The 12,647-nt window shown below is 42.1% G+C and overlaps 1 protein-coding gene across 1 annotated transcript in view; it reads right to left on the bottom strand.

Annotated features, from left to right (window-relative positions):
- Positions 1-12,647, bottom strand: part of agap1 (ArfGAP with GTPase domain, ankyrin repeat and PH domain 1) — a 166,483-nt gene that overhangs the window by 57,841 nt on the left and 95,995 nt on the right. The window contains 3 exon segments of the mRNA XM_072683772.1: positions 6,137-6,229; positions 7,952-8,107; positions 10,830-10,957. Coding sequence (XP_072539873.1) covers positions 6,137-6,229; positions 7,952-8,107; positions 10,830-10,957 — 377 coding nt within the window.

Here is a 12,647-nt window from a genome sequence, read left to right on the forward strand (position 1 = left end):
CTTGCGGAAATTAATTTGTTGAAATGCATCCGCAAAATGGCTCTCGTCAGGCGGTTGACAAAGACGTGTGCGAACCTCTCTGCGGTAATTATCAGCTAATTAAGAACGCCGAACAGATGTCGGCGGACTCCAAGCCATACAGGGTCTGTAAACAAAGCTGGCGACCATCATGGCACTTTACAAAACGGTCTACAACTCAATAACCAAACCATTGTCCCTATAAACACATCTCACAGCACTGTCCCAACTTCTCCTGGACTAGATTAAAAACCATCTCTGCTGTCTCCAACTTAGAATAGCTCTGAACACAAATAAACTAACAAGTCAACAGATCACTCATTTCAACAAGTGCAAACAGCCACTTGTCAGTCAAAAAAAAAAAAAAAAAAAAAAAAAAGAGCATATCCTAATAAACACGTCAAAGCATGCAGAGATCGCGGCAGTGACCACGCGCTTAATTACGGCCAATGAGAACAAAAGGCGGGGGTCAAAGCAGAGCTTGTGATTGGCAGAGCTCATAGCAGTACCAGCAAAGCCAGGTGACCCTCCTGACCCGGGGCCGCCCCCTCCGTGGGCAGACTGAGGGAGAAGCGGTCCTCTTCAGCCGCCTAATTGCTGCAGAGAGCTGCCCGCCCCATCCTCATTACCAGCGGCCCAGTCCACCACGTCGTTTGCACATTTTAATGAGGAGCATGTTCTAATGAAGGCATTTTTACAAAGGTTTCGCCGTAGCTGAGAGCCACGGCAAGAGCGCAACCTTCAGCACAGGAGTCAGAACAATAACCCTGGTAATGAGATCCCGACTAGAGGCAAATAAACCGTGGCAGTAAGGGAGAGAGAGAAAGAACGAGTGTATGGAGCACAGTCACAAAAAGCTGGATTATTTACATTGCAGAGCTGGTCTTGAACACATTCATACAGAGTGACAGAATTGATCTATCCATGCTCCACGCATGAACCAATTTTGTGGGGCAAGATGTAACCTACCCTGGAAAAAACCCAATCAGGATAACTACAATTTGTTGTTTCAGTCACAGATTTTATAAAAAACAGAATACATTAAGAGTACGATTATAAATCATGGTTTTTGGATACCATCATCAAGTTCAATGCGTTGAGTTTGTTGTTGCATCCAACTTGACAGGGAAAACACAACGTATGGGTTCTTCAGGGGTTCTTAGGAAAAGGTTAACTAGAGTATTATGGACTCCTTTGAATGCTTAAATAGTTCTCTGCTTGGTTAAATGATTCTTTCTACATAATGGAAATATCTTCTTTAAAGAACCATTTACAGAACTACACAAATAAAGGTAACAGAACAAATCTACATTTTAGAAAAGACACACAAATGTAAAACAATAAAAGATGCCCAATGACTCTGCACACTGCTAGTGTGATGTTTGTCAGCACAGGTGTCTGTTAGCTGTTGTATGGGAGCTGGATGCTGCACTTTCCTCCGAGCGTGCTGTTTGAAAAAAGGCAGTGGCTGGCTTCACATGTGTCGCAAAGTTTGGGCATCCCACGTGGGCAGTTCGTGTAGTGCCTATCAAAAGTATTCCCCTTAAACATTTTCCCCTTTTCTTGCTTTTCATGGTAAATATAAACAATATACATTATTTAACATCAAAGTGAAAACAGTAATGTAAATTTAATACAAATATATAATGTAAAATAAGTGCTTGCGTAAATTCTCACACCCTTTAAAATGACTAAATCAACAAAAGTCCAGGTAATTAGTGCCAATAGTCTCACAACTAGAGAAAATGAAGATCACCTGAGTTCAGTGATGTGTCTCAAGTGATTGTAGTATAAAGACACCTGTCTGAATTCCTGGCTACAAATACATCACAAAGACAAAAGAACAATCTATGCATCTCTGAGAAAAGGTTACTAAAGCGAGTCAGGGGATGGATACAAGAAACATTCAAGTCACTGAACCACTGGAAAAAAGAAAGTGGAATTTTGAAGTAAAGCCCCAGAAAAAGGTATTCTGATGACTCTTATATGAAGGTCATATGTGCAGGTGCCGCTGCACAGTAGAATAGTGCACAACCACTCCACAGCTGCTAAATCCACCTAAGGGTCTTTTGCAGTAAAAGATGGGTCTGATTTACCTTTCTAGCAATCCTACGAGCAGTTCCTTCAAAGTCTTCTTGGTCTCTCAGACCACAACTTGAGCCCCAATCATTCCTTTAAAACTGAGGAAATGGCTACCTGAAAACAAGCTTATTTATGTCTGTGACCTTGGTAAAAGCTATGAGGGCCCAATTTTCTTAGGGTGAACAAACTTGTTCTTTTTCACTCTAAAACTGTACACTAAATAATAAATACACACACAAAAAATACACTAAGAGGTCACCGTCTGTATGTGAAAATGGTCCTGATTGTATCTAATTTATATCATTTGCACTGGTACTAGCATCAGCACATATATACATGAAATATGATTTCAACATTGGTCCACAATGCTGGTCTCAGATCAGTGCACCTCTAAGTTTTTGTTCTTGTTCTCTTAAGCCTGCCCAACCTCTCGCTACACCATTTGCGGGCCTAGGTCAATGAGGAGCACTAATTCATCCAACTAAAAATTCTGCAAAGTGCTTCAAAAACACTGATGGTCATGGTCATTTTGCCAGCAACCCTTAAAAAAAAAAATAAATAAAAAAAATAATAATCTCAAGCTATTGGAATACCATGGTGGTTCACCCTTGTGTGAGTAATCAACTAACAATTATGAGCATACCTTCAAGGAACAGCTAAGAGACAAACTTAACATGCTCAGACATCTGCCATTCCTCATCAGCGAAATGGCAGCCCAGGGAGAATCTGGAGCTTTGAGCACGCTCAGACGAGATCAGGCCGGTGGTGAGCTCAACAGTGCTATGAGAGACGTGTGTGTGAGCAAGAGAGAGAGAGTGTAAAAGAGTTCTCTCAGATGTACAGGCGTTTAACAAAGTGGGAGAGAAGCGAGTAAAGGCTGAGGGCAGTCTCATTAAAACAGAGTGTGAAATCAGTGCTAATGCAAAGTGTGTAGACACTAGTGCATTAGCACATGGAGACACGTGTAAGCGCAAAAACGGTCTAATTGGGGAGCAGGTCGAGCGCCCGGCAGCCGCAGCCAGCGAGAGGCAAAGAGGCAGATCGAGAGCGACGCGGGCGCCTTTGCAAGAGGAAAGACCACAGGGAATTATCAAATCAATTAACGTCCCGCTCCAAAACGGAAGCTCTGGCCTGTGCCTGTGAGCGCTAACTGTTCCGCTTGCTTTTGCGGTGTGGTGGGGTGGGGGGCTGGGGGGTCTGGCCCGTGCTGTTCGTGTTGGTGAAACACTCACCGGCAGAAGCTAGCGCCCAATTAGAGAAGTGCAGCAGCAGCAGAGGGCTGGTCAGTGATCTGATGGAGGCACTCTATAGCAGCTGTGACTCTGAGAGCCTGTCTGTCTGCCTCCAAGTCCACATGTCTACCTCTTTGTCAGTTTGTCTGCCAGCCAGCCGATGAGCGGCCTGTCTGATTGCCTCCATGTCTGCAAAACTTATCAAACTTATCCCACTGTAACTAAAAGGAAAGCTGACCTGGCTCAAAAGAAAAGGGCCAACAGGACGAGGAGGCTAACGCACACATTATAAAATCCCAAATCACAATTTACATTATATATCAGTAGTCACACACATTGATTCCACTGCAGTGTTTTAAACTAACTGAGAGTGCCTAGATCTAGAAGGTCAGAAAGACTGGATTATAAGCTATAAACACACACTATAAAATTACATTTTTTTAATTAGTTGCCTACCAAACAAAATGAATCAGTCAAAAATGTTGCATTCTTCAGATTCTTACTATACTATAAAGCAAGTGATTTTACCTGTGTATTTATTAGCAGCATAATTCACAAACTGTGTGGCTGTATTATTTATGCAGACACAAATATCAGATTGGTATCTGCAGATAATCAGCATTAAGGGCCTCAGATCAGTGGGGGAGATAAAACTGGATCGAGATATCCCTAAAAAGCATGTTGGCTTTGGAGCTTTTAGATGATAGACTATCTAAATGGACTCAAATCAGCAGAGAAGAACAGCAGGCAACTGCTGGCCAAGGGCTGCGGGAGGGAGCTGGGGGTCCGTGATAAATGCAGCCCGCTGATTGATCTCCTCATGAGATGACAGGCTCTGGCACTGAAGAGGCCCCTCATCCGCATGAGAACGTGTAGGCGCGCGCGTGTTTACAGGAGAGTTTACAGGCTCCTTCTGACACCGGGGGAAATTAATCCCTCATTTATGTACCTGCAGTGTCAAGTGGCTGAAGGATGCCCGAGGGACAGGGCTCTGTGCCAAGCCCACAATGACACACACACACACACACACACACAAATCTGTGTAGCACAGAACCAATCAACATGAGTGCATAATATTTCCTAACACATAAAAGAAATATACAGATGATAATTTTTAATTTCAATACAATCAAAATGGTTGATGGCAAGAAACACAAATAATGCTATTGGTTCTTTAATACAAACCCCAGCATTCAAATATAGAGTGTGTGTGCTTAATAGCTCATGATATTTACATAAAAACTAAAACACAGAAGGGTCAAAACAAAAAGAATCTAATCTAAAAAAGGTATTTTGGGAAATTTGTCAACAATAACAATTTTTTCTATTGTTAAAGTCATCTTTCATAGCCTCTCATTAGTGCGCTTCTGGCCCAGTGTAGCATTAGAACAGCTCTCCCTGAATGGAGAGCGCAGACCTTGCCTCTGCAGCGGTCAACTGCACCCCCACCCCCAAAACAGCTGTGTGAAACAGGCCAGCCTCTCCATCTGTCAACCCTGCTCTGCTCTGGCCAACCTCATTTGTTCGTCATTAACTACCACTGACTGAATAGGATGCATGCAAACTAGGCTGCAGGAGAAGATCAAGGCTGTAGACTGAGATTGGCCTCGGACGATCTGAAGTGTACTGATTTGTACCCATTCTGATTTGAGTGTTTTAATATATAGAACCTGCTGATGCAAATTTAACACCGTGAATAATGAAGGATCGAGATGCTGGAGATGCTGGGTGAATCATGGCTTGGGATGCAGTTAGCTTGCTGGGTGACATAGTGCACACTGCAGCCGGTTCTGCTGAGTTTGGACTTGTAAGTTAAGACTTAACCCCACCCGCCGATACTGACCGGATTGGATCAATGCACCCCAATTCAATACTAGAAGCTAAATGATCAAACCCCACATGCTGAGAGAAATGCTAGCCATTACGCTGCTTTGGGAGGTCTATGAAACAGAAGCCTTGACTACAGATATTGAAGTCATTACACAGGTGGCCCCTTTCTTGTCGCACTAACGAGAGGGCTCAGTGGGGTCCGAACCCACCTGTGGACCGGCAGCACTCTGTCTAAAGCTACTGCAATGCATGTTCACCATGCTGAAGGGCGGAAGCGATGCGCTAATAAACACAGATCTCATTTAAAGGGAGCGCTAATCAGAGATGCAATTTGTTCATTAGAAAATTACAAACAAGGCAGCCGCACTGACATGAGAGGGCGCGATTAGCAGCGCTAATTACCTGATTCTTACACTCCAGTTGAGACACGCAGCGGAGGATGTCTACATCCCCCACCACCCCCCTCTCTTGTTTGTGACAAATTAAAGCCAACTCAAACAATCTCCTTCTGAACACAGTGGGGTATAGGAGGGGGTTTGGAGCTTCAAGCTACAACAGCAACAACGGACCAATCAAAGCACTCCCCTCTGCAGGAAAGGGCTGGGCTTTGAGGAAAAGGGGGAGAAGGGGGGGGTGCCATATGTCGACCGGCAGCCCACACTTCATTAAGATCCTTTCAGTTTCACACTATTCTCGATAGGAGGACAGGAATGGGAGTGAGAGAGAGAAAGAAGGAGAGGGAGAGAAAAAGAGTGAGTGAAATCCCTTCCCACTCCTTATCCTAATGATCTTGTTTCAATACACAGGGGATTCCTGCTCTAATTGATGTCAAGTGTATGCTTTCGCTGTTAATCAAGGAGACGGCATCAAACGGGCCCAGCGAGGGTCCGAGTGCTGATCACAGGCCCCCTCGCCTGCAACACACCGGCCCCGGACCCCAATTATCCCGGCGCAGACGGCCGGCCAGACCCTACCTGCTTAATTGGGATAGCGCGGCCACTTCCAATGCTGTCTGCACGGCCCTCCAGTCCTTTCTTCTCCTTGTCTGGTTCGCTCCCCTTGCGAGACTGCGGAAGGAAGGGGAGAGACGTTGCTTTTGAGTGAGAGGCTGAGTGAACGGCAGGCTCCAGGCTAATTGAGTTTGACTCTTTCCTAGACTAGAGACAGTGTGTGGCCAAGACTGCACACAGTCCTTCAAAAAGGTCAAGGAAGCATGCAAAGGGGTCAGCCCGATTTGTTTTTTTGTTTGTTTTTGTTTTGTTTTTTCATTTTGACATAAAATACATGTATTGAAAGCATGTTTGTATATCAGGCAGCTGTGTACACAGCTGGAACTATTCCTAAAGCAGCAGCAGAAGTAGACAAAGAAAGTACTTCACAGACACTATAGCACACTACGAAATTTCATCTGTGCACGGTTAGCGAAAAGCACAACAGAAACCGCATGGAAAACATTTTTAACTGATTATTTTAACACTATGGCAACTTAGGGCTGGCCTGAATAATTTAGGGAGGGTGTTGAGAACTAGTAATATGTATTTTTATAAAACTGGTTATTTATCTTCAAAATAAAAACATTACAATCACCCCGGTTTGGAATGAATTTGGCCTTTTATATTAGTTCCACTTCCCATATAGGGGCAGGTGTATAGCAATGTAGCTCTAACTACAATTAAGAACTGTAGTCCATCTGTTTCTCTGCATACTTACTGTTAGCCTTTTTTCACCCTGTTCTTCAATGGTCAGGACCCCACAGCCCCACCAAAAAGCAGGTATTTGGGTGGTGGTCATTCTTAGCACTGCAGTGACACTGACTGACATGGTGGTGGTGTGCTAGTGTGTGTTGCGCTGGTAAGAGTGAACCAGAAACAGCAGTACTGCTAGAGTTTTTAAACACTGTGTCCACTCACTGTCGACTACTACCAAGATGGTCTACCTTGCAACACCAGAGACTAAAGCTCCTCTGTTGCTGTACAGTTTGTGTTAGTCATTCTCTAGTCCAAGGATGAGCAATTCTGGCCCTAGAGGGCCAGAGTCCTGCACTTCAGTGCTGAGAATAACCAACACCCAAATAACTAAATACCTGGTCTTGTGGGATCCTGGCCATTAAAGAACAGGGTAAGACTAAACACATTCAAACTAATTGCTAACAAGAAAACAAATATTGCAGTTCGGTAACTGTAATATTTTGATGTTTAAACAGGACAGTAAAATGGGATGGTACTGCTAATCTTTGAGAGTAGGTAAAGTGTAATCCACTTAATCACTTTGAAACAAGATTGCCTAAACAGGAACACGTTGTTTAGAATGTGACAGAAAGCAGAGTTTTTCCCCTAACTATGCCAAATAGTCTAGCTAATGTTTTTAGGTCCAAAAACCAAGTAAATGAGTCAACTGACTACATTGTGTGGACGATGGACCTTTCTTTGCTTTCAGTGTTATATGGGCTAACTGTAACTGGATATTCGAAATAACCTCTGCAGATAACTGTGATTACTCAAACATTACAATTAGCTGGAATGCACATCCCTTCCCTAGATAAGCACAAATCCAGCCAGACTTTTCTGTTTTAATGACTAATATCAATGTATATATGGTGTAAAACATTGGTTACAAATGTACTTTTTGTGGTGTTATTGAGAGAATGGTTATGAGGGTATTAGGTAAAAATCTATTCAAATCAGCCCTAAAAACTATTTAATCTACAACTGAAATCTACATAATGAAAATGCACATTTGCCAATTCAGCAACAGTGCATGTGTGTGTGCGTGCATGAGTGCAGGCTGACCGTGAACAGGTTGGAGCGGCGTTTGGACTGCTTGCGGACTGGCGTCGGGGTGTTGGCCGTCTGGGGTACATCAATTCGCAGCTCTTTCTGACTGGTACTGGGCGTGGAGGGCACGGAGGAGGAGTAATCACTAAGACTGCCTCCCCCATTACTCGTCTATCATATGAAGAGATGAAAAAAAAAAAAAAAAAAAGACAGGGTTTACATATTTAAACCCAGAATACCAACAGTAAACTATGCTCATTTGGTATAATTTTGTATTGTCAGCACAACTCAGGGGCAACTGTATGGAAAGTATTTTGAACAACTCATGCCTTGGTTCCCACTAAAGCACAACTATTCCTCATTAGCACATCTTATATGTACAGCATTATTTTCACACCTTGTAGGTCCCTTAGAAATTTTATAATAAACACTCTAAACTGCCATGCAAATGTAAACTGTAACATATCTATTGTCATATATAATAAACACCAATAATATATGACAAATTGTGAACAACCACAGATGGGCTACCATCTGTAAAGATGCACATATATAGTGGATGTACAACGTAGGTCTTTCTAACGAGGTGGACATTCAGTCTGAAACCAAATGGCCACAGAGGGCTTAAACAGTATATACTCACACTCACATGTTAACGTGCTCATCTTTTATTTAGCCTAATACAGCCTAAAGACCTGTATCTGGGACCATACTTCAACTTGCCACTCTCAAATAGTTAACACATTATTTGGTCACAACTAGAAATGCTCTTCATCTATGACACAAGGCCTTATGAGTTCTGTTATGAGTTCTGTGTCAAGAACTGTCAAAGACAGTAAAATGTACAGAATTTAAACATTTACAAAAAGAGACAAGAACCATGAACATATTAAATATTTTGTGTAAATTGTCCTTTCTCCCATAGTCCGCTCACATTTCAGTGAATTATATTGTTTACAATTAAACTCTCCTGCTTATGTTCAGCCTGTGCGTGTCAGTAAAGGCACATGGGTCAGTTGGTTGACCAGCGAACTGCTCTAAGATCCAGTTCAGAAATCAGAGAGGTTTGTTAAAAGCGAAATAGCCTACATACAAAATTATACATATTATACAATGTGTTATGATCTCATACACCCCTAAAGGGAGGGCAGGCAAAGGTTAGGCTCTGAGTCACATGAAGCCAGCCTGATGCTTCTTTTCAAACTGCTGCTAACGCAACATTATTGAAAAGCTGAACACAAAAAAGCTGGAGGAGAGCACTAACTGCAGTTCGGTTACATCATCTAACAGTCACTGTTAATTAACAGTGGCAAATTACTAAGTGACTGAAGGAAAGAGAGGGCGATCTTATCCACCCAGAGAGAGAGGAGCCAATTATGCTTTCTGGGACTCCTGGCCACGGATGGCTGTGGCACCACCAAATATCAAACCTGAAATTTTCCCAATGACAGAGCCAGCTTTTAGACTGTGCCACTCAGAGGCATTGATACAAGCGGTTTCGCGCTGCAGTAGAGAGAGATTGGCTGCTGCATTAAGGCAGAACGTGGGCTAGACACTCTGGGGCCACGTTATACACCTCTAATGAGAAATCAATGAAGATTGAGCAGTGTGGAGAAGGATTAGAGTTGTGTGGGGTTAACTGGTCTGGACATGCACACACATTTCACTTCCATGCAGTCAGAAACAGGGTAGGATTGCATTACTATGAGGGAGAAGAGTACAAAACCCTATACAGAGCATCTTGATTATCATAATTGAAATATTTTTAATGAGCATCCTATGCAAGATCCTTTTCAACTAGCAGAAAATCAGCACAGCAGCATGTTTCTATTAAAGTTAAAGAAGGTGCACATGACTTTCTGGCCTTCTGCAAATAGACCACTGAAGTCGTGTCATCATTCTGTAGTAATGTATTTATGCCCATATTTGGAACTCCAGAATTTGTGAATGGGAAAATTAATTCTAGAAAACTGCCTCTGGCACAATCTGTGATGATAAAAGAAATTGACATTTCTGAGATTTTCACTGGATCCTTTGAATTGAGGTTTTTAAAGAATCAAAATATGAATACAGCAGTATGTAAGCTAATGCACACTAAATTGACTGGCAGCCTCTTTATAAAAAAAAAACCGCACAAACAAACAAACAAAAAAAAACCGCACAAACAATCACACTTTGTAGGTATTTGCAATTTCAAACTGGTCAATCATTTTGGTCATGTAGACCAGCTAAACTATTGACCTACTCCGCACTGGTCAAGAGCTATAAACTGCTCAACCAGTTTAAACAGTCTGCTTACCAGCAAGGTGCGTTTTCCCATTGATGACCAGCTTGGATCATCTGAAATCATTTACCAGTAAAGCTTGTTTTGAGCTGGATTCCTCAGCAGGGAAGTACTGCAGGTTACAATCTGTTCTCTATCTAATGCCCACTGAAACACAATAGAGCTTTCCCATATTAGTTTGCTTTGACAAGCCTTGTAAGTATACCTGCACTCAGACTACACTGTTCAACGTGACCAGATTGAAAGTGGTCAAGGATGACAGACCGCATACCTGGTCTGTGTATGTGACTGCTACAGCCCACCTAACCTTGTGTAGCTTACTGACATCTAACTGATGGGCAGCAGCATTAGCTTGCGTATAGCAAAATTAGCATTACAACTTTTAAACAACTTGGTAATTTAGAAGATCCAGTGATGTACACAGAAAATGAAAACCCCATTAATTTCTGCCGTCGAAATTTGAGCTTAAACAAGGTGTACCAAATATGGGCATAATACAGAATGATGCATGACATCAGTGGACTATACTTTGCATACAGAAGAGAAAGCGTGAAGAGCTCAAACACAGACATGCTGTCCACAGTGGACCGCCCTAGTGCGCACACTCACCTGACTGATGTGTACAGCAGACACAGGTGCCGAGCAGACCGATGAGTGACTGGGTGAATTGGGGAGGGACTTGCAGGGTCCAATTGACAGCTGCTGCTTCTTCCGGGTTGCAACGATTTTCTGAGCCACTTTAAAGTCAAACACAAACAAATACAGAGCACACATGAAATCTGAACACAGCATCATATATATCTAATCACCTGGCTAGGAAGAGACCTAGACCAACAGGAACATGAAGACAGCTGTTTAAGCATGGTGATGTATATCACTAAAATGATTCCCACACTGACATACCACTCTCCCTCTGGTCGGACGAGTCCACTTCATTACCCCTCATAAGGGGCTGTCTCACAGTGCTGACCCACACCCCTGATTCTACCATCACTCTCCTCCAGTTTCCACCTCACACCCCCAGCACGCCCATTATTTAACTATTATTACGCCACGCTCATTACTCAAGCCCTCATGGAAAGCTATCGGCGCGTCCAAAAGGGCGATGTCAATCAATCGCTCCCCGCTGGCCCTTATCGATTGATGGGCCGCCAGCCGCGGTGGCAATCAGCCGTGCTCAGCAGAGAGATGTTCAAGCGCTCTGTCATCTTCCCCCTACTGGTTACATTGATCCCAGTGCTGGCCAAGGGATGTCTGCCAGAAAGCTTCCTATGCCACAAGAATTCCTCAACAGATAAAGACAGTCCCACAAATATAGTCGGGTTTATGATTTATTTGTTACATATACATACATACATACGTACGTACGTACATACATACATACATACATACATACATACATATATATATATATATATATATATATATATATATATATATATATATATATACATACATACATACATACATATATATATATATATATATATATATATATATATATATATATATATATATATACACATATATATATACATATACACATATGCATACATATACACATACACATACATATTTACATACACATACATATATACATACACATACATATATACATATATATATGTATATGTATGTATGTATGTATAAAAACCACTGTCCCAGCAGAGTTTGGTTTTGTTTTTAAAGACTGAAGTAAGTCATGTCTTATTCAAAATAAATTTTGAATCAACATTGATTTGCCTGTGTGAACTACATGAAGATCTAGACGCATTCTGAGCAGGTTAGAGACGCAGCAAGCCCAGAATTTCATAAGATATGGCGCAAATGAACTGAAATAAGCCATGAAAATAAAATGTTTATCCAACAGGTTTTGCACATGTAAGCCATTTAACCTAATGGCATTTTTGGGATTTGTTTCCTCTCTCTTTTTTAGCCACATGGGTGTGTCTATTGTTTAACTAAACCAGACACAATTCATTTATTTTTTTATATTTTCCAAAATATTTTCCTATATATCCGGATATATTAATTCCAGATATATAAATACCTGCATCAATACCTAAAGCGCTTTGCTGATTATGTTTAGGTCACATTTCTGTGGCTTAAAAAAATACTTTGTACTAATGTAACATTCCAATGCTTCGGTCTGACTTACGTATAAACGACCCCTTTATTATGGGAGCTGCAGGTTCCATCTTCAGTGTCTGAATTCTAGATCACCAAAAATTATGACATGTACCCCATGTTTAAGGGTGTTTCATTTGGGCCCTGTAAGATAGGTGCCATTCCTGCTTGTTGGGGTGGATGTGCCCCTTCTTCCAGGCAGGAGGGAGTTAAGAGAGCCTCCACCTCCAGAACTCAATTACTCTTCTCCCAATAAACATGGCCAACTCTCATTCCCCTGGAAATGAAGCCATTGTTTTA

The sequence above is a fragment of the Salminus brasiliensis genome, chromosome 7, assembly GCF_030463535.1.
Source record: "Salminus brasiliensis chromosome 7, fSalBra1.hap2, whole genome shotgun sequence".
In the NCBI taxonomy this organism is placed as follows: domain Eukaryota; kingdom Metazoa; phylum Chordata; class Actinopteri; order Characiformes; family Bryconidae; genus Salminus; species Salminus brasiliensis.